This window comes from Siniperca chuatsi, linkage group LG19, assembly GCF_020085105.1.
Source record: "Siniperca chuatsi isolate FFG_IHB_CAS linkage group LG19, ASM2008510v1, whole genome shotgun sequence".
Taxonomy (NCBI): Eukaryota; Metazoa; Chordata; class Actinopteri; order Centrarchiformes; family Sinipercidae; genus Siniperca; species Siniperca chuatsi.
The window spans coordinates 22,257,098-22,280,949 of record NC_058060.1 but is presented as its reverse complement, the minus strand read 5'-3'; the positions used below and the strand labels follow the sequence as shown (position 1 = coordinate 22,280,949).

The window sequence follows — 23,852 nt, the reverse complement described above, 5'->3', positions numbered from 1 at the left end:
CCATAATCTGATAATGAAAACTGTAAGTTCAATATTCCACTTTAATTGATAATATATGACATGTTCTCTAAAGATTCTTTATGTAAATATATACCTGTTGTTTTTAGTTGTTTTTTTCATATCAAGCCACCCCACCTCCGGCCTGTCATGTACCAACACAGGCAGATAGTGATAACTGTGAGTTCAATAAATTTCACTTTAATTGACAACACATTCCCTAGATTTTCTGACGATATATACCCTGTTTTTTTGTTGTTGTTGTATCAGTTCCTGAAGTTATTCAGTTATGTATTTAGGTTTTTATTGTTCTGTTATATTTTGAAAATTACAAGGTTTTTAATGTTCATTATATTTATAATGTTTACAAAACTACTAATGTGAACATTTGAAATAAAAAAAAATGTTTAGATTGTGTACATTTTCGTTGGTGTCACATTATTTATAACATAATGGTGATAAACGCTGGTTGGTGGGCCCCCCTGGGAATTTTTGCCTAGGCCCCCAACAGATTCTAGAATTATTGTGAATCTCCCTGCTTTGGATCACAATTTTTCATCTTGATTGGGAAAACTGTTGAGACCCCAACTTCAATGAAGAACCACTACTCTATTGTGTTTACATGCCATATAATAAACCAGCACTGCACCATCGCCAAACATCTGAAAACAACAGCATCATTATTAATTTACTGCTGTGCTTTCTACTGAAGCAACCGTTTTGTTAGAGTATTCTATTCCTGCAGTTATTAAATGGGACCTGCTGCACTAAACAAGAATCAGAATCCTCTAGAAGAAAAGGAAATGTCAGTTTATAATACTTAACTGCTTTCTTGCAGATGTTTCTGTATTTTAGAGAAGGAAAAATATTCACCCACTCAGTTCTGGCCATGACAAAACCATTTTTCAGCTGACAATCAATTTTGTATTTGTTTCAGATATTCCAACAATATACAGTTTTTACTGCAAACAATGCTGTCAGAGATGAAGCCAACCCAAAAACCACAATGCACAGCTGCACACCTGGCAGCTAACTATTTCTGTAAAGGAATACTGACTCACACTGCACTGATTTTCTTTACAGTTTGGGTTATTTAGCAAGTAAATGACTGTCCTTTGAAAGACTGATGTCTTTTCACCATGCTATCTGTCCACAAATTAACCTGAAGTCAAGTCAAGAGGTAGGCGTATGTTGTAAAGGTGTCTATGTCCAACAATTGGATTGGAACCATTCCCCAACATGCGTGATGCCACAGAACCCACTTGAGCATGAAATAGTTTTATTACTTTATATACTTTTAATTCAATCAATATAATTGAGTTAATTCAGAATTATTTCTAAACCACATATAAATTATGTTAAGGAAAATGTTAAAGTCTATTGCAATGCTATATTAATTTAAGGACTTCTAAGATCAAGCATCATTATGCATCTTATCATTCACTTATACTTCCATACATTACTTAGGGCCTACTCTATGGACGTATGGAAAAATACACATCAAACAAATACAATTTCTATACTTTATAAAAGAGGGCCATACAAGCTGTAAACAAGAACCAACTAACTTAATGTTAAAGAGACTTGGCAGAAGTATCTAAAAGTTGTTTAAAATGAGAAAAATTCAATATGATTTGAGAGGAATATGCATGCTTAAGAAAAAGACTGGGAATAATGTGAAAAAAAATGTTATTTTAAAGGGAAATGGAAATGTAGTACATTCAAATTTTGAAATGTTTTTAAAACAATTCACTAAACAAATATGAAAATGTATGATCACGATGATGTAAACATTTGTCTAATGTTACTTTTTACCTTGTGTAATGTTAAAAAGGTACGCACAGAAATTGTACCTTCAGTCTACACCTTTTGCTAGTTTGTAAAGGATCTTCATGTGCCCACTAAAAGCAGCAACAGGGGACGGGATTTGCGTTTTCAGTGCTCAGCTAATGTGGTCTTGTCATTGCCATACATAGAGCTATATCAATAACCTATCAGCAGCTGCTGTTGTTATGCTAGCACAGCAAACAGTGGATAGACATCCGCACTTGAGCGTTCCTTTGGGAGGGCAAGGGAAATCAGAGAACTAATCAGCAGCAGCTAGGACTGTGGAGGTGAATGCAAGTGCAACAAGCTAGTGATGCTGATGGGAGCTGACACTGAGAATTGGGAGAGGATCAGGAGACACCCTTGCTTAAGGAAGCTGTTTCCTCAGCCTGGAAAACTTTGATTTAATGTAATGGAGTCCTCATCAGAAGGGTAAGAAAAAACAATGGGGATCTGGAAATTGTTTGCCTGGAAGGCCTGTGAAATTAAGATAAGATTGGAATTTTTGTTGTTTGTGTGTATAAGGCAGTGAAGAACATGTTTCCTGAAACAGTTGGGTACAATGCTTGTTAATGTTCTCTGATGTTTGCACAGAGTTGTTTGGGCTCTGTAACAACGGCGTTATTAACGTCCCAGGGGTGTAGATAGCAGGTAAATTAATACTAATTCTATGCAGAGAAGTACAAATTAGCCTGCTTTTTTTCCAGTGGCTTGTTAGTGAGGAACACCACACACACACACACATGCATGCACACACACTTACAAACTCACAGAGACACACATTCGCATCCATCCCGTACACACATGGGTATAAGTAAACATGACACACCTCTCCTCCCCCAGTCATACATACAAGTACAGTACGCATGCCAACATATGCACACATGAACAAATACAAACACACACCTACTTCTTAATCTCTCAGCACCATAAACACAACGAGGGAATGAATTATGAAGTGTGAGGACTTGGCTTGGTATCAGAGGGAGGCTACCTCGCTGCTTGTTCGGATGTTAATTAGTTTGGCCTGTTTGCATTTTTATTTATCTGGTGCAGCGAGTTTGAGCTGATAATCTATTCACACTGATATTGGGAGATAAAGCTTGAGCTCAGATGAGGTTGGCCAGTGAAACTGCTGCTTTTCTTAAATTATTCATCAACAGTGCAGTTGTGAGTGGCATCCCATGCATTTCAAAGTCACTTCAACCAACCGTTTATCTGCTCAAGGTACATGTTGGGGACGGATATCGGCATCTAATAACATATCACTCCCCGTCCCTCTCTGTCTCACCCCTCAGCATCAAACAGCTCCATGATATATTATCCCCAACTCCATTCCCTTCAGTTGAATTAAAATATTATATCACTCTCAATAGCACATACTGTATGGAGATGTATTGATATGCATCCAACATGGGGCGTGAAATGAGAAGAGATGACAGAGTGCCTGGACTGCATGTGCACCTGCCACATACTGCCGGCCAAGTCGGCGGAGCGAGAGACAAAGATGAACAGGGCAAAAAGCAGCCCCCACCCCCACCCCCACCCCTCGCTGCGTGGCTGATTTACAAGTTATGACCTTTTTCTCCTTCATTCCACTGTCATTGAAAAAGAGATTAGATGGGGCCGATTGCTTTACACATCAAACATCATACAGTCGATCCGTCATAGCGGCCGCTTTCAGCGCAGCCTCTTATGTAAAGAGTTTTCTGGATGCATTCACAGTAAGAAAAAAAGGAAACACTCTGTGCCTTCCCAGCGTCCACCCTCTTCTTCAGCCTCTAACCCCCCCCCCCCCCCTCCATTCCACAGTCAACTGATGCTCACTGGGATGTAAGGGTGTAAGGGCACTATTTTCTCCCTCACCCCTCCCGAATTCTTTCCCTCCCTTTTGCTTTTCTTCCCCTTTTTTCTTTCTCCCTTTTCTTTATCGCTAACTTGTGAATGGCAGCCAATCAGGGGCAGAGTCGCCTCAGCTTCAGCCTCGGTGACATCCACCGCCAGAAGTGATGCACTGCTAGAGAAAGAGAGAGGAGGGGATAGAGGGAGAAGAGGGGAGGAGGAGGAGGATGAAAGGGGGAGGGATCAACAGAGAAAGAGAGACACAGAGAGAGAGAAGAGATGATAGAAAGAAAGTGTAGAGGAGGAAAGGGAGAGAAGCCAGAGAGCGGGGAGGAGAAATGGAGCGAGGGAGGGCAGAGAGAAGCATAGAGTGAGGGAGGGAAGCAGGCAGGAGACTCTCTCTCTCTCTCTCTCTCTCTCTCTCTCTCTCTCTGCACACACACACACACACACACACACACACCCATACACATTCGCACCAGCTGTGCTGTTGTCAGTCTTGGAATGTAAGCACTGCCGTAAGGAGTCAGATTCTCCTCCGCTAAGCACTGCTAAGGAGTAGGAACAGTACCGTGCACTCAGTGACACAGATGGATGCTAAGCTGTGAAAATCAAAGGTAAGGGCTTTTTCTGATTAATGTTTAAGGATATATTTATATTTTGTCTGCCTCCAGACTCCAGGGGATGATCTGCTTCTTGCACTGTGACAAAGCCAGACTAATGCAGCAGTGTGGATATCTCATGAAAAGTGTTGCAACTTCAAAGAGGTTGATAACAGCTAAATCGACTGAAGTAGGAAATGATTAGATTTGCTGTGCAATACTGTAATTTGAATTTGTCTTCATAATTTATTTAAGTACAAGGTGTGCTTGAAAATTAAATGAATGAAACTGTAGTAGTACCACAGGACATTCTCAATATTCTGTTGTTGTTTTTGGGGGACAAATTGGAACTTTAAGCTAATTAATGATGCCTGATAAAACAAACCTACAAATTAGTACAAGTAGGTATTTTTAGCATAAATGTTCATTCCCTTTATATTTTCTAATAGTCAGCCCATGACACCTGTCACACAGTGAATCACACTGCATATGTAACTTTAAGGTGGGTATTATTGTTTGGAGCCATACTGTGATTTTATAAAGACCAGCATGAACTTTGTCACTCAATCCAAAGTGCTTCATCCACCTGATTGCTATTTTGACTCCATATTGTGCACATGCAGCTTATGTGCATGTGCATATGTAGATGCATGTGCCTGTCTATGCGCATGTGCGACATATATATGAATGTCTGTAAGTGTGTGTGTGTGTGCATCTGCGTTTCTGTGTGCACCTGTTCAAGTGTCTCTGTGTGTAGACATATTTGTCTGCTGAGAGGCACTGAGGGTGAATCATACTTGTGATGTGCTCTGGGCAGATTTGATGGAGAGGCACTGTACCGTTCATATCTCTAAAAACGCATGGAGGTGTCTATCGTGGTGTTCGAGCAGCGCAAAGAGAGCAGCCAACAGTGTTGCCGAGTATGTACATGTGCATATCCTCCACAGCACAAACTTAATCCACCCCTTACTCTTTTTCGCTCTTTCTAACCGCCTAGTCCTCTGTGTGCTGCCTTACACACCGACAGCTTTACAGTCAACAAAGTGATATTTTATGTTATAGTAGTGGGCACCAGGTCATCCATGTAACGCCATTATTGTTTAGTGCAAATTAGCCACTAACACGCTTCCTGAGTTATTGTCAGATATGGAGTGACCTTTCAATGCTGAAATAAAAAGGTGTGGAAATCCATTCTCCCACACAGGCACAGAGGCTCTCAAAAGCACTCATACAGCTGGTTTTAAAGGATTAAACATGAGTATTTATTCGTAAAACACTGTATAATGTTAGTGAGTAAATTGAAAACAGAGAACTGGGGGTATTTTCTTGACAAAATAATGGAATTAATATGGACATTTTAGTCAGTTTTAATTAAATTCAAGCCTTTTTAAAATATTCTTATGATATCTTTTGCCAGTGTGTATTTTCTTGTGGTTTGGCTATGCTAACCTGGAGATACTTTCCTTCACATAGTTGTTAGATCTTTAGCAAGACAGATGTTTAACTGATTGGCATTACCTTGTTAAAATGAATACACCCTTCTAAAGGCATCCCGATATAAGCAATATAATTTTTTAAATAATAGAGTGGATTTTATTTTACATTTTCATTGTGGACATACCCTTTTCAAGAAAGAAGGCCCTCCCTTTCGGAGTAGCTTTTCAACAAGGAAGTGTGCACTGTATCACAAAATTGCTTAGAGGATTTCAAAAAATGAGTAAAGCTTGCTGAGCTTTGTCAAAGACTGCAGCCAGTGGAGGAAGACTTGGGAAGGTCTAGGGCTCCACCAAGTGGAGGTTTGAACAGGATACTGCATCTTGGTGCATCAACGCCCCTCATTCTAGATTTACGCTCTCTGTGCTGGCCTGTCAATACCAGCAAGCAATCAGTGGAGCCGCTCAAACTGCCAATCACATAACACTAGTTTCTTGCACCCAACTCACATATATGGTGAGTGTTTGTCCCTACAAAAATACTGCATTTACCAGTCGTAAATCAAGTTATTGGATGAATTGTGAGGTTAAAAATGATCACCAAGACTAATCATGACACCAGTTTTATGACCTTGCCATCCTATGTTGCCCTCTCTCCATCTTTGTCTTTTCCTCTCCCAAGTAATGTATCTTTGTCTGTGTTTATTTATGGTTCTCATATAATATAATCACTTGTTGAATTCCTCAACAGTACAACATAAGATTAATTAAAATGGTGTTTGAATGCCAGCAGTTTCAAATTTGGTTTCATGATATTTATGTAGCAGGTACAGTAGGAAGCTTTGGATGTTAGATCTTATATCTTAATAGGTCTTAGATCATAATAGAATTATGTCGTCCCACCCTTATGTAACTCTGTATTTGTGTATGAATGCGTGTGTTGATTTGCTTGGTTCTAGAGGTGTGTGCTTCTAAGATAAGGTGCAGTAAAACATAAAAAGTTAAACATGTTATATGATTTTTTTTTATTTTTTTTTAAAATCAAATGACTTTAGCAAGCCCACTACTTTGCAGTACATGGCATAATGTGTCATATTCAGGAGGTTCTGGGTGAAAGTACAGTGTTATGTTAAAACCATGCAAACTGAATGGTATGTTTAAAATAATCTCTCTGTCAAAGGTTGCAGCAACGTAGAGAACAGATGGTAAATTTAGGTGTTTATATCCCCCCATGTATAGAGGATTATCACATTATTATGCACACAAGACCTCTTGAAAAGGTTTACCAACCAGACTGCACATTGCACCTAGAATTATTGTCCTACTAAAGTCACAGAAGCCATGAAAGTGCTTAGTTGCAGTGCTCAGTTTAATATTGGTGGGGAAGCTTGCATGTTCAATTTTGGGATGCACGTGCATACAAATTTATACAGACTAATGTGCAAGGCTGTGCTTTTCTAGGAAGTATATCCTGATGAACAGCTAGTTTATGTCTGATCAAAGATATTCTTATTCAGCAAAACAAGAATGTATAATTTTGTAGATTACAGAAATGGAGCACAGCGGAGCTCTTGCCAGAATGTGTCTTAGCCAAGATTAAGAATAAAAATCCTAGACAACACTTAAAAAGCATATTTAACAATTTTGTCCCTTCACATCGCTGTTTTTAATGCCAAGCCATATAAGCTGTCTGCAACTTAATCTAATTATAAACAACTTTTTTAATAAACCCCACTATTTAATAGGCTGAATAAATTGAGATAATTCAGCTTGAGTCTATAGGATCTGGCATGGATTCAGCATGTTCACTCATCCTTTAATGGAGTGTTTGGAAGAATTCTGAAAAGACACACTGGCCTAATGCTTAATAGGCACGCCGCATCAAAGATTAATATCCAGAATGCTATTAAAACTCAAGGACAGGCTGGAATGATAATTAGAAAATGCAATCACAAGCATCAGACTAGATTAATTGCAAGGAGGCGTTTCCTGATTTCGGAACTGCACGTGTCACACTCGTGCCACATTATGGGCATGCACAAGAAAATAACATAATAAAATGTAGCACTGATCAGCAATTTACAGCGCTATCTATATTTTATCTCCTCTCCTCTTCTAGCAGTACTTTGACTAGATTAAAATCTCAGTACTTTCTGCTCTGGCATCAGAAAAAGACACACAGTTGTAATTCATATTTACGTTATCTGGTTCTATACATACATACATACATATATATACACACACACACCAAGTTCTGTGTGTGTTCATCCATAACCAACTTTGATCAACTCAGTGAAAAAGTTTTCTGAACATTGGTGCTATTTGAAAATTATTGCTGATTAAACAAATTCAACTGAGTTAAACTGTCTGAGTGACTAAGAATGAAGAACGTCTTACATTGAGATCCCATTAGCTCAGTTGTTTGGTTTTCTATTCAAAAGGATTACATTCATTATATTCCGTACTTCACGTTCATCAATGCAACCATAATACTAATTTGTTCATAGTGAATGCCTCCACTGACATTACAGTCCTTATTTAGGAGCTCTGAACATAAGCAGAGGAGTTGCTAAACTAGCATGCGTCTTTACACAGCATTCCCCGAGGTACACAGTGAATGCTTGTCATGATAACTCTGGCATTCTAGCCTTTATACCGGAACCCTACTAAATGGGCTCTATTAGAAAGAGAGGCAAGATTTATTAGGATTAACTTCCAAAAGACCATAAATTATGCATGCATACCTAAATTACCTATCAGGACGAGTCCTTGTGGGGACTCAGCCTTGGAGAAGTATCAGAAGACGACCAATAACACAAAATACCTTTTCACAGGCACAAAGCCTGACAGATACCTGGGGATAATTTGGATGGTTTTGGCAATTCATCACAAGTCTAAATAGATTTTCTCCTTTTAGAGTACATCATAACATCTTGGGAGAATAACAATCTATGGGATTAACCATTAGTAATGTATGCATAGACGAATTGGATTTAAATTTTGGAGAAAATGGGTAAGAGGGATGAACTGGATGGAGGAGATGAAAAAGACACACCTATCTTTGGCAAGACAATTTATCTCTACATACAGTAGTGCAGGTTGCTCTGTACCTTTACAGTGTAACTGAATGTGTGTGAAGCAGGAGATAAAAATAAAAACTGAGTTTCAGCTAACGCTTTAGTTTTACTGTGGTGCCTTTTGCTCATGTCTTCTGCTCCTAGAAAAGCCCGTATTATGCTATTCAAACATACTCACCGGCTGTGAAGCACTGTTTGTGTATCATCAGTAATGCAGTTTATAATTAGAGCAGCTTACTCCTTTACAACTCAAATACAGGAAAAGAAGGAGACATGACAGGGAGTTGTAGCTGCAGTGATTAAACTTTATTTGAATTTGACATCCACTAAGTTGCTAATGCACTATGATGACTGCAGTCTTTTGGTGATACATTTACATTGCAGTGGCTTTTTATTTTAGCCACTTCCTTAAAAGATTGTCTAATGACGCCTGCAGCATTAGTTTTGTATACTTTCTTATTAGATTATTTAAATTTTGTGAAAAAGCCAAATATAGCCAAATAGTTTTCTAAATTGGTTGAATAGTTTGACAATCGGCTACTTCAAATTATATTTTTCATTTTACAACCAGTAAATTTAAATATATTTTTGAGATTACTGATCTTAGACAAATCCCACCACTGAATTATGACTTAAGCTCTCCTTCACTCACACAATGCACATAGAAGGAATTTCTATCTGCTGACTGCATAATTAGCTGCGGCCCTGGTAAAGCACAAATTGAAAGAGACACAGTATACAGAAATGAGTTTTCGTGTACATAAGTGTTGCCCTATTGTAGCCCGCAAGCTGTCTCAATTGCTCTTCTACCCTGCTAGGATTTCAAGCCTATTGTAAAAGAGATACATAAGTGTCATGACACTGCTTCTTGACTGAAGTTTCCTCTATTCACAGGGATCTGAAGGACATCAAAGAGAGGAATACAATGTCTGTTCTGATGACACTGTCTTCCAGTGTTCATCCTATCAGAAGCTTTTTACCATAATTCAGAAGTCATCCAGGACATTTCCCAGCTGACTGGATACCATGATAACCAATCAGGTTCTGCTCCTCCTGATGCTCTCTATCCTGTGGCCCAGTACTGCCCTGCCTTTCACGCCTGGGAATATTGGGAATCTGTTTGGGATGCCAGAGAGTGATGGGAGGATTCTTCAGCGGTCCAAACGTGGATGGATGTGGAATCAATTCTTTCTGCTCGAGGAATACACAGGAAATGACCATCAATATGTCGGCAAGGTAACGTGTCCAAACACATTGTCTGCAGACTAATTATAGAAGGTTTAGCTTGTTGAAGTAGTGTTTGATGTAATTGGCTGAAGACGAATGGGCTGCCAGAAACCTGGCTGTTACAGGCACAGTTAACTGGAGCTATCAGATACACAGCAAGTGCACACACACTGCTCTCTTTGCCTCTAGTCTTCCAGTTTCTTTTAATCACGTTGTTTTTTCAGTGAAAAACATACTATGCAAAATCAAAATTCCACTGATTTCTTGTTGGGCAAATGCCATCAATGTAATAAGAATATCTCATTAACCAAAAACAGCAATGTGTGGCTTATTTAACAGCTAATATGAAGTCATTTTCATCAGACAAGTATCATAATCACTGCTCAAATCAGTCAGTAGCACCAAGGGTACATGAGTCATGAGCCAATTGAGCTGAAATGTCCTGTTGGCAAGCCCTATTCAAAGCCAGGGCCATAAAACAAAGACAGGTACATGGACATTGTGACAAATGACAGACAAAAAGAAACAAAGAAAATAAGTTGACATCGACACCTATTGAAATCAAACTCTGACACTGATACATACTTTCACAAAGTGTTTCTTAGGGCCAAACATGTATTTAAATGTATTCGTATGAGCTCTTCTTTACTCTGTATAGAAGTTTGACTATAATAGACTATAATTCCATGAGTGATTTTAAAAACACAAACATTGTACGAATTTAATAATCAATATCATCAGTCTAAGGTGTCGGAAAAGTGGTTTGAGACAAAATTCTAAAACGACAGCTCTTGCAAGACACTTTCCTCCTACGAATCCCAAAAAAGGAGAGTTTCGGGACAGTAGCTACTCCTCCACTCAACCCAACCAGATCAGAGAGGTTCTTGTCAGCTCACCCGTGCTAGCACTATAAAGACAGGTGTGATGGGGAGCGGTACAGTTATCAACTCGAGGGAGGGAAATGAGGTGACTGTCGACAGCCAATTTTCTCAGAGGAAGTTGGCTTTCATCACACACCTCATTCTCCGGAGTAAACAAGTGTCTTGTGCAAGGTTGAGTTGGCGCGATATGACAACTTCTTTTGCAGAAACCATCATCCTGATGTGGTGAAGAGAAAGGAACAGCAAAAATAAATGGAATAGGGAGAGAAGGAAGAGGAAGAAGAAAACATATCAATCAAGAAGGCCAATGAAATTCACCTTGTTGTGTTATGTGATGAAGCAGCAAAGCAAATGCTAACTATAAATGGGGGCATCCCTTGATATGTCAGTGACTGGTGTGATGTGGCTTTCTTCTCCACTCTTTTGATGCTTTCTGGCACCCAACTTCTGTGGCATGACAGCAATCACATTCACCACTTCCCCTCTCTTCCTGTGTCCAATATCATTCACTATTAAACTGTCAGAAAAACATGATTCTGTAATAAATTACTGAGGGGGGGAAATAGGGCAGCCACATACTGCCACTCTACTTTACAGAAGAAGCTGTGGTGATCCGTATCACTAATTCCATTTAGTTTAACTTTGGAGTTTTAGATAGAGAGACAGAGACAGATATACAGAGAACAAGTTTAAGGATAGAAACATAGATAGATAGAGAACACGTTATAGCATGGATAGACAGATAAAACAAGCAGAGCTGTAACGAATAGTCGATTAAGCTATTCATCTGTAACTATTTTGAAATTTGCTTAATCGTTTCAGTCACTTTTCAAGCAAAAATGCCCAACATTCTCTGGATCCAGCTTCTCAAATGTGACATTTTGCTGTTTTTCTTTGTCATATGACAGCAAACTGAATATCTTAAGGTTTTAGTCAGGCCTAATATCTTCAATTAGCTTGTTTTGTCTACCAGTCTCTGGGAAATGGTGAAAGTCATTTTTTCACTATTTTTAACTGACTGACTAAACGATTAATCAGTCAATCAATCAAGAAAATAATCGGCAGATTAATCAACAATGGAAATAATCATTAGTTGCGGGCCTAAAAACAAGCTATAGGATGGATGGATGGATAGAAAACAATAATATAGTTGTAAATTGGGTATCTTTGGGTTGTGAACTGTTGGTCAGAAACAAAACAAGCAATTTCAAGATATAAACTTTGGTTCTGGGATATTTTGTTTTACTATTTTATGACATTTTGTAGATAAAAGGATTAATCGATCCATCGCCAAAATAAATGAAGATTCATCGATAATGAAATTAATTGATAGTTTCAGCCTAAATAGATGTAGTGTTATAGACAAACAGAACAATGGCTAGATACAGACAGATAGAAAGACAGGCAGACTAATAGAATAGATAGAGTGATAGAAAGACGGATAGAAAGACAGATACACAGATGAAAAGACAAAGAAAGACAAGCAGATAAGCGAGGCGGAGAGAGAGAGATAGAAAAAAATAGAGAGAAAAAGAAAGGGAGAACCAAACTCAAATGCAAAAAGCACTCTCACGCCCAGCACAAAGCCATCAAAGCCTTGATGGTCTTCCTCATAAAGACCATTTAATGGCCTTTGCAGTGCACTGTGGGAGACCTTGTTTATTTCACATTCAATCAAACCTCTCCAATCAACCCACACACACTCACCAACTGTCACTTGAGGTTGATTTCTAGATTACAGCAATCAAATCTGATGTAAAGAACAGTCACACTCTTGCATAGCTCGCTTCTTAACTGAGAAGGAAGCAGTACACTACTGCGACTGCACTATGTAATAAATGCAGCTTATATTGCTTATCAATGTGTTCAAAAGACATGCTGCTTTGAGGCTTACATACTGAGTGGTGCTGACTGATACCCCACAGGATGAAAAGAAAAATAACTGCAATAGTAAAAGTAAGGTTTGAGCACTTACTCAGTAGCAATTGTCAATACTGGAGGGAAAAAAAGCGTAGTATGTTTTATGATTGTAAATATATTTTGCAGTGGCTGTGCGTGTTTCAAGCGTAAAACCCTCAAATCTCATTTTAACTGACTTTCATGGGGCCATTAATGAGTGTGAGCACTCACTGTGTGCAGCTGTGCTGCCCTACTTCTTAAGCAGGGCTGTGAAGTGTGAACACTTGCAATGCTGAGCAATACAACCACAAACTTTGGAATTCTGGAGCATTTGAGTGGCGTGTTTGAAGTGAACAAAATCCTATTAAATTCCTGGTACATTGTATTGTCTTGTGCCTTGTAAAGAAAATGTGCTGCCCTAAATTATAATATTCAAGGTAGCTCACTTTGTTGTGTTAATATTTTTGCCAATAGACATCCTTGAGATTTTGCAAGGCCTTGCTCGATTATTTCTGCATGGATTTTGCCTAATTTGTATGAGCTATGGAAAACACAAAGCATACTAGAGATACTGTAAGCTGTAACTTTAACCTGCATAACATACATTATAGTACAGTGTTCCAATAGTAAAGAATTTTTGCCAATGTCTTCAGAGACAGAGGGAGAGAGTGAGGAAGAGTAATTATTCTGTATCCGTTCTGCGCTCTATTTTGCTATCTCCTCTTTGCAGCACCGAGCAATGCTTACCAGAGACCTGACAAGAATTGCCAATGATTTTGCTGCTTTACTGACAATTCCTCAGTGTTTGTGCAAGGCGATTTAACTCATTAAGGCTCTCTTCTGTGCGTCTGTAGTAAGGCCTTGAAAAGGCTGTGTTTGTGCTGCAAGGCCTTGAAAGGAGAGCCACTAAATCCCTGCAAATAAAGTGTCGTAGTGCTAACATTTGATTTTGTTAAAGCTGTGTGAAAACACTTTGTGCCACAATTTGTCAAGAGTATCATTGCCATTTTTTTGTAGCTGTGCTAGATGCAATAGGTTTGCACTGCATATTAGATGCAAAGTTTAGTGCTCTTCGACGTATAAAAACTCACTTCTGGTATATGTCAATAAAAATCCATTCAGCTTGGTTTCTACACTTTAAGTCACTACACTGTATACTGTTTCTATGGGACATCCCTGCAGAAATCCAATCTGCCATGCTGCCATGTTGCTGGTATATAGCCTCACCGATTTACATGTACAGGAGCACTATTATTTTTAGATGGCATGTTATCCTCATAATAACTCGGTACAACATTGCTTACTTTTTCAAAACCCCTCCTTATTTGCACTACCACTCACTAAAATCTATATATAGAGAAATCTATATGGCCATGCTGAGAAGATCTCTTTAGGAAGCTGATGTTATGTAGACATGCAATAATTAGCAAAACTGCATGAGGTAAGGGATTGCAGGCTCCCACATCAACTAAGGGAAATATGTAAAATACATACCACAATGTTCTGCAAAGACTGAAAAAATTCATATTATCCTGTAGGCAGCTTGGCTGCATAGGGTACAGGATCCTTTGATGGCTCATTGTTTGTTGTTTTTGCTTCTAAGGTCCCTTTTTACAGGATTAACAACCAAGACAGGAAATATGGTAATAATCAGATGAAAACCCCTGTAGAATACAATCAAAAGATTTGGAAAAATGCAATTCCTGTGGTCTGAAAATGTATTGGCTTAATTATTACAATGGAAGAATAGAAGTGTGTTTGAATGGTAACAGTTCTGAATATCAGTAATGAAATAGCCAATGTTCTTCTTATGTCACAGAGTTCAGCATTGCTTAGTGAGCTTGTTTTAATGTCTCCTACAGCCAATGTACCACTACATATACAATGAATTTCAAAGCAGAGAAAAAGTGACCGTGGCACTACTTTTTCCCGGGAGTAAATGCGCATACCACAGATATTAAGCCCATTTGAATGCAAAAATTCATACAACCACTCTGCTGCTCACCAAAATTAGCCTCACATTCATAGTCAATAGCAATAGCACCCTTCACATCCATAACATAAATCCTTGGTTCACTGTCTACAGCTCAGGAGACAATTCATATTCACAAACAATGATTAGACTGTCCCAGAACACAAAATATATGTAAAAATTCAAGCTGGGTGATATTCCTCTTTAATAGACTTTGGATAATGGAGTTCATCTGCATGAAAATATTTTCAAACACAATGCCAAATACTGCGCATATTGTTTATTTGAACTTGACAGCATGTTGTTTTCATATGCGTCCCCATTTTTAATTCTGTCTGAGAATAGCTAGCACTCTGGCAATACATTTGTGATTTCCATTCAAAGTTGTACTGTTGACATCACTCTTCAAACTGCAGGGGAAAATAATTAAGTTTCCTCACAGCATGCAGACATTAATATTAATAAGTTACTGACGTACATTCTGTGTCCCTAACTACATGTCATTTAAAACGTGAACCCATGAGATAGTGCTCTAAATATATCTGCTGACAGATCCAGTACAGTAATGAGCTTGAATCAAGTGTCTGTCACAGTATGCCACCATTACTCCTCCATGACACTTAGAAACGCTTCAAGGTGATGGATAGGTCAGAGGTGACTAATTTTAGCAGTTGTTGCTGTAGGTCAGGTTTTCATCATTTTTCAAAGGCACAATTTGGAAGAAAAATCTAAGACTAATTTGATTTGAACTAATGGAGTGTGTCACACTTGACCCGGTGGGTGCCAAGGCAATGTTCTGTTCTGAGACTGAAACAGATAGATTCCTCAGTGGGTTTACACCATTATTCCAGTGTTCGCGAGAGTGTCACAAAGTTTTTATACATCTAGACTATGGTGTAAATCATGGATCCTTAAGGCTGCAATTCTGGTAGGAGAAAGGAAACTAGCAGGAAAAAAAAAAAAAGCAAAAAAAGACCTTAAGTGGCCAACCTAACAGGCGTGTGAGGACAGCGGGGAGCTAAAAGTCCACAAACATTACCTGGTACTGGTGCCTGTAATAGTTTTAAATTAATTTTTAAAAAAGAAGAGAATGAGAGAACATTAGCAACCAGGGCATAGAGCTAAAATTGGAAATCTCTCAGTAATGCCTACAGGATTTTTTATTATTTTTATTTTATGTGTATTGTTATGTGCCGTACTCAAAAATAGCACCTACTATTGCAAACAGACTTGATGTTAGCACCAAGGAAGGCAAAAAAATTGTTATTGTGTGGGGAGGTGTTCAAGGGCAATGATTAGGACTAAATATTCTGGATAACTTCTTTTTTATTCTCTTTTTTCAGTATGTACTACTGTCATTTATTACACAAAATGGTAACATTACATAGTTGTTTAAAGCTGTGTGTTTTCTTGTCAGCATGAAGTGCATGACAGAAGAGTGTACAATGCCCCAAATTAGTACCCCATACAATATCACTATTTGTACAAGTTTGACTCTTTGTGTATAAAATGTGTCTCTCTAATTTTCAGCTGCACTCCAACATGGACAAAGGTGAAGGCAATGTGAAGTATGTTCTGACTGGAGACGGGGCAGGCACCCTGTTCCTGATTGATGAGAAGTCTGGAGACATTCATGCCACCAAGAGGCTGGACAGGGAAGAGAAAGCTATGTACACACTCCATGCAAAGGTGTTGGATAGGAACACCAATGCAGAGCTGGAGCCCGACACTGAATTTAATATAAAAATTCACGACATTAACGACAACGCGCCAAAGTTTGCAAAGGAAATCTACTTTGCCAGCGTCCCCGAAATGTCTGAAGTTGGTAAGTTGAAGTCAATCAACAAAAACAGCAGATAAATCTACAAGTTAAATAATCATTGCTTGCAGCCATACTTTATTTTTTTATTTATTGAAAATTGATGTAATTATATAATTAATACAACTTTGCAAGAAACACTTTCCAGGCAATGTAAAATAAATAAATCCATGAAAATAAAAAACACTGAACAGTGCTGTTCATCAGTCAGCTGGACTGGCCTATTGTGATGCTGTATTCAGTTCTTCAAATTATTTTATTATTATTTTCTGTTTTTGTAATTGTTATTGGTTTGGTCAGTCCCATTGGGCATTCAAAACAAGCAATGCCATTTGCCTTTTTTAATAGGCAGCAGAAATATTGAAAGTTTAGATTGTCACAGTCTTTATAATTAAGGATTTGCTTCATTGCACTCCACTTCATTCCATTCAAGTAATATAAATAAACCAATTGGAATGAATATAGACAGAGTTTGCAAAAATAATGCATGCAACTTGAAATCAATCCTCAATTATGCAACCACAAATTAATACACAGGAGCAATCAAGGGTAAATCAAAACCCAATTGTTTATATGACAATTAATAGTGCCCTATTTGGAATTAATAATGCACCGTTCTTAGATTTCTTTCTGCATGCATACTGGCAAAAGGTGGGTCAGGGTCACCACTACTCGTCTCCGGACTAATAAACTGCCTTATATGTTCAGACTGAACACACTGGTTAATCAACCCAGCCAGCCATGAAAAATCAGCAGCTCGCTTTTATGCTATCAGTGCTGGGACTAAGTGGGACAGATGTTCAAGGGTTCATTAGTATGCACGGAGACAGTCAGACTCAAACAGGACACAGCAGAGGTCTCCTGAATGCCAAGGACAGTATTTGGAATGTTACTGAAACGCTTGGGTGGATTATGCAGGACTTAATGTGACTCAGTGACAGGATATCTGAGAGGAACTGAGCGCTGCCTAAGCTTAAATATTTATTAATTCTACTATTTGTTATTTATTCAGCACATAAATGACACATATTCAAGCATATAAAACAGTCCCCGTGGTTGGATTTTTAGTGATATGATAGGTGATACTGTTTCATATTGTCAATAACACTTTCAATACAGGTTGCTGGGTCTAATCCCAGCTGGAAATATGAAAGGCAGTGCCCATGAGCACATACATACAGTACAGAGCCCATGAGCACAGTAATTGTATTCCAGTTCCACAGTAGAAGCTTGTCAAGTATGCCACACCTGGCTCTGACAACAGAGGTCAGGGGGAAAAAAGCATCAGTAATATCACCTTGCTAAGCTAAAGGCAGCACTGGTTGTATGAGTTGGAAAATACTTGATTCATGTTAAATTAGCAACACCTCATGTTTTGTTTTACTTTTTGTACAGGAGTCAAAGATATATACTTTCCAACTTAAACTTCAAATATAACAATAATTGCACATTTAAAAAAGGCAGTGAAAATGTTACATTGAGATTCTTTGTTATAAGTGCTTGATTACATGAGTTGATGACACATTTAGAGCTTTTCAGCTTAAAGACAGTTTTGCAACAAACATGTAAGGTTTTGTTAACAAGCTATAGTAAAAGTTTAATTTATCAAATCTTCACTTAAAGTCTTGATGATATAGAACCTTTCAGTCTCACTGATATTTAAGAGATCCATCTACTAGAACAGAAGGGTTTAATCAAAGCAATCATTTTCACTTTTGTCTCACAATTTAGCCAGCTGCAGCAACTACCTTGGTGTTTCTTTAAAAAAGGGAAGACATTACTACTAATGCTATGTTCCTGATTCATTTTACTAAGACATCATTGCCCTTTTGTAGCCAACTAATTAGATTTTCTCCAGAGGCTTGTTGTTTGACATGAAAATTACAGATTAGTCAGTATGACTCATTGCATTGTTGAAAAGAACTGTTAGGTTTGCAGCACATTATTTCCATATGAATGAATATGAAAGTAAATAAAAAGATCAGGTACCTGATCATGCCTGGATTCAATATTTCAGTGTCAGTGCTTTGGCATCAAAACTGATTTTGCATGTTCTTTTTGCAGGTACATCTGTTGCTACTATAACTGCCACTGATGCTGATGATCAAACGTATGGGAACAGTGCCAAGCTTGTATATAGCATTCTACAGGGACAACCATATTTCTCTGTGGATTCTGAAAATGGTAAGCCAAACCCAGCAGGATCTCTTGGATGCAGTTTCTAATGTTACGCAAGTCTGTCAACAGATCTCTTGCTCTGCTCAGTTAAGTGTTTCTGAGAATTAAACAAGCAGAATTAGGATCTGCTTGTCAGTGCTCCTTATCTTATACAACTCAAGATTTAACTTCACTAAAACTATAAATGACCTTTAGGAAAACATCAATGAGATGACTAAATTTAGCTTAAACTTCCAATTCTGTAAAATTTGTTTATTTGTAATGATAGCCATTTTGCTGAAAAATGTATCTTTCAACTTTTCATTAAAATATAAAGCTATGGACTGGATTGCACCAGCTGTTCATACATTCTTCACTAAGTTTGTGTGTGTAAAGTTCTTCCTAAGTTCTTAGTAACTACAAGCTAGTTTCAAATTAACAAGTTACTAAATTGGGTTGCACCAGTCAAGCATGTCTTAGCTAGTAAAGACTTTTGTCATGTGTAAATCGGTGGCAGCGTCCAATCAGAAAGCATCCGATAACCTAAACAAGGAAGTCAACTGCAGCATCATGTTTCAGCAAAAGATCCATCATAGCGTTGAATAACATTTTCAACTGAAGTATCACGTGCCGATTTGCTCTTAAAGGTAAGTGTTGTTATGCTTTGTTTGTAAATAGGATATATATATATATATATATATATATGGTTACATTTCTGTATTTTATTGTTACGTTGTTTCGGATCAGCTGATTTAATTTGTGCAGAGTAAAGAGAGACTGTTAAAACTCCAATGGAAATTAATTTTTGGGTCAAATCTGTTACTGCCATAGTTAGCTAGTTTGGATAAGCAAACTTTAAATTAAAAGGAAATTCACGATACTTACAGTAGCATAAATCACATGGGTTATGACAACTGTTTAAGGTATATTCGTTTTGCCAAGAAGTGGAACCTCACTCTTCCCGTCAAAATAGCGTTAAGGAATTACAGTCAAGATTAGAGTTGTAGTGTGCAGCTACACTCTAACCCTAACGCTAATCTCCAATAGCCTTGCAGTTTCTGTGATATACTCTTATATATGCTTGTGGTTTCTGATATTTAACGGAGGAAAAAAAACTTTACACGTGTTGGAGTCTTGTGAAGGAAAAAAAATAAATCAGTCCTCGACTCCAAGTTCAATAACAGCATCACCAACAGAAGGAAGCTTGAGAAATGGCAAGAAATAACTACAGCCATTAATGCAAAAGGTATTCAAGTTAGAGTGCAAGAGGTCTAGAAGAAATGGAGTGACCTAAAAAGCCAGGTGACAAGCCAAAGTCAAAACACTTTCAAAGTGGAGATGGTCCCGTGCCAGAGGTGGGACCTTATTCATCACTAGTCCTTGATATAATTGGAAAGGTCTCCCCTGCAGTTAAAGGTATCAACTTTGGCGTGAAAAGACCCGTCAGCGTGCTCTGAAGACCATCAGACTGCCAACTGTCAGACACCCAGCCCTGCAGCCAGTCAACCACTGTGTCAGAGAGCTAGTCTACCAGCCTGTCAATCAGCCGGCGTGTCTGTAATCCAGTCATAGTTAAGATGCCAGCCCACAAGATAATACTTCCATGGTTCAACAGGCTTATACAAGCACCTCCATAGACCTCTCTCCTTCTGACCCATCAGCTGTCCCTCAGTCAGTCAGATGTCCTGTGAAGAGAGAAGCCTTAATGGAGGACATTGATACCCTGAAGTGCAAGCTTTTCAAGGCACAGAGACTCTGAACCTACAGCCTAAGAAAGAAAAGAAATGCTTGAAAATTAAACTCAACCTCGGAAATATGAAGCTACAAGGAGAACTAAAGCCACTTGGCTATACATTTAACACAAGTGAAACATAGGCTAATACATCACAATTGCAGTCTTTGTACAAATGTGAGGTCAAATTATTTATTTAACATTGAAATTGCAGCATATTTTTGTGTCTATTCACAATGTTACAATATATTACATTTTTTTAACTATATTCTTATTTGTCTGTCTGATTTGTTACATCTTTAGTCAAAATGTATGTTTATGCTATATGCTTGAATTGTTGCTCCCTCTGCATCCCTTCTATGGACTGGCTCGTCCGTGTCTCTGTTCTCTTTAGTGGCTGATTCCTCAGTGGGGACTTTCCATAACATGGCTATATATTGTGAAGAACAACACATGATGCCCTGTCAGAATCCATTGTAATGCCTGTTAACATAATGAATGTTTTTCGTTAATAAGGGGAGTGACTCCTTTTACCTCGACAAATAATAGGTTTCATTAAGGATGCATTAGAGTAAAGACTACATTTGGTTCACAAAAATAGTGAAATAAAGGTGAGCGTTGCTACAAATGTTAACATCCAATAAACTACAAATCAACAAAAAAACCTGTTGATTTTTTCCTATTCTATTCTATTCTGACCCTACCCTAACTGTGTGTTCACACAGAAAGAAAAGCAAATTTTCGCCTTGCATTACTTGCGCGAGTTTGAACGGCAGATCATTTATGTTTACTCATGTACACAAACCGCGAATATTTGAATATAATCTCGCTTACTACAGCGGAACCCAAAATGAACAGATTTCACTGTGATTTAATTGTAATCAACGGATGAAAAGGATTCTGAAACAACTTTGAATTTATGCTTTGTCAGGTCTGTCTGCAAGACGCCAAGCAAACAACTTTAAAAATGCTTGTTTTCTGAATGGAGTTCGGATCAATTAGGGCTATGCTATGCTAACTCGGTTCATAAAATACAACCGCTAGCTGGAATAAAGTAGCAGATACATATTTTCAGAACTTACCAGGTAGTCCAACTTCCTCACTTACTTCTCTCCAAGCAATCTCCTTTTCTGTTCGGTCTCTGCATAGATATGAAGTAGTATCATAGAGCTCTGGGTGCCCACAAATGGCTACAACAATGACAGTTGAGGTCAGCACCTCTGCTCGCTGCTGCAGACAGATAAATCCACTTTTTAATCCCAAACGCTCCCCTCGCCACTCAGCAGCTGTCTGCCCGGCGAGCAGCTCTGCCCGGTCCCCCCCACACAACAAGCCCTGCGATACACACAAATAAGTGAAGGACGCGAATTTCATATATTTGCGTTATTTTGTTGCCCAATTCATTTGCGTCGCCCACATGTGAAACCAACCATGAAAAGTACTTAATATTATCACAATAATCCTTTTCTGACACAAAAGATGCCATTGAAGAGGCAATTATTTTAATAATTTCAAACACATTTTCCACTAACTACTGTGTAGCATTTGTAGTTAAGCTATTCCTTTCAACAAGTAAGATCAGTATGGTTAACCAATTTATATATATGTATGCACACGCAGGACTCAGTTTTTACGCCCATCCACCCAAACCACCTCCCACGACTTGCATAATGTATATAAATGTAGCACTTCTGACACAAGAAAAATGTTGCCAGGAAACATAACCCAGGCAGCAATTACAGTTGCCAAATGTATTTGGCAAACCAAATTAGTAGTATATAAATGCAATTTTCTAGGAGACATGGTTGAGCACAGAGATGGAATTGATCTTAATCTTATCTCATTTTCAGTGAAACAGCAAATCAATTTACCAATAGGAAGTTTTCCTTTAAAATGGCAAAAGTAGTGGAAAGAATGTTATTTTTTCCAGGAACCATCAAGACAGCCCTGCCTGGCATGGACAGAGAAGTCAAAGAAAACTACCAGGTTGTGATCCAGGCTAAAGACATGGCCGGGCAGATGGGCGGGCTTTCAGGAACCACTACAGTCAGCATCACCCTCTCCGATGTAAATGACAGTCCGCCACGCTTTGCTAACCGTAAGAGGCCATTTCTCCCTATGCTGTATTGGTTTGTAATAGGCTTTTAAACATGAGTGAATTGTTGTCACAAATGTCTCTGAAGTAAAGACAAATCTCTTACACTTACTAATGACACAAGCACACACACATACGGAGTCTGTAATGAATTTGTTTCATTCACCATCATGTATAGATTCCTTTCGTGTGACTACTGTGGAGTCTACAGAGATTGGAGGTGCTATTGGCCGTATTAAGGCTGATGATCCAGATGTTGGGCGTAATGCTGAGATGGAGTACAGTATCGTCGGTGGTCATGACATATTCAACATTATCACTGACCAAACCACACAGGAGGGAGTCATCATAATCAAGAAGGTAACTTTTTTTTGTTCCTCATTTCCTTTTCCTTTTTTTTTGCTTTATAGTCCCCTCTATAATGTAATTCACTGTGTCATGCTTTGTAGCCTACAACCAGCATCAAACACAACCACTGTTAGCAGTCATGTAACTATTACTTGATTGATAATGGCTGTGCAATCAGACAAAACACTTCTTGTGACAAGTTTTCATACAGCTGCAATGAACAGCCTTCTTGTCTTCAAGAAATGCTGAAGTGCTTCAAGGAAACACATTAAATAGAATACATTTTATCAAATCAAGTAATACCTGGAAGATTCATTTTAATACCTGTATAAAAAATAAATATAAACATGATTTTAAAGTAAAAGACAAAAACAAGACTGAAAGATTGTTTAGTAAACATGCTCCTTTTTGAATGAAATCCCAGCTAATGCCCAGATTTGACAAATGGGCTATCATTATTTCTTTAAAAGGCAGTTTAATTTCTTAACCTTTAGGAGTTTCTTTTGACTTAATTTAAATTGGAGCTGTCTCGTCTTAATATGTACGTTTAACTTCAATGAGAAACAGAATAGTACAGTTTCAGATTAGAAAAAGTCCCCTGATAACGTTTATTCATGTAAGAGAGAAATATGAAAGAATTTATTTTTGAGCTGTAGTGTAAAATCAGATATACTAAGCCTGTGAAATGAATAATATAAAGCAGTCTTTTGCTAGAAACTCTTTTTAGTTTTCCCCTAAGATCTCCCAGATCAGTATTCGTCACTTGGATTTGTAACTTCGAATTTAGAGTATGAATAAGATAAAGGCAGACAAATCAAATCAAAATCCTGGAGGCAGACTGTTTTCATGGAAACGTCTACTGCTTGACTTCTGATGCCCTTTCATCTCCAGGCACTGGATTACGAAAGTAAGAGGGACTATGAGTTCAGAGTGGAGGTGAAAAA

The 23,852-nt window shown here is 38.2% G+C and overlaps 1 protein-coding gene across 1 annotated transcript in view; it reads left to right on the top strand.

The window, feature by feature from the left end:
• Positions 1-4,080: 4,080 nt before the first annotated feature.
• Positions 4,081-23,852, top strand: part of cdh10a (cadherin 10, type 2a (T2-cadherin)) — a 30,912-nt gene continuing 11,140 nt past the window's right edge. The window contains exons 1-7 of the mRNA XM_044176771.1: positions 4,081-4,283; positions 9,673-10,014; positions 16,288-16,582; positions 18,641-18,760; positions 22,396-22,563; positions 22,739-22,920; positions 23,800-23,852. The exon at positions 23,800-23,852 is cut by the window's right edge and continues 201 nt beyond it. Of these exons, the coding sequence (XP_044032706.1) occupies positions 9,805-10,014; positions 16,288-16,582; positions 18,641-18,760; positions 22,396-22,563; positions 22,739-22,920; positions 23,800-23,852 (1,028 nt within the window). The 5' untranslated portion in view covers positions 4,081-4,283; positions 9,673-9,804. The remainder of the gene's footprint in view (positions 4,284-9,672; positions 10,015-16,287; positions 16,583-18,640; positions 18,761-22,395; positions 22,564-22,738; positions 22,921-23,799) is intronic.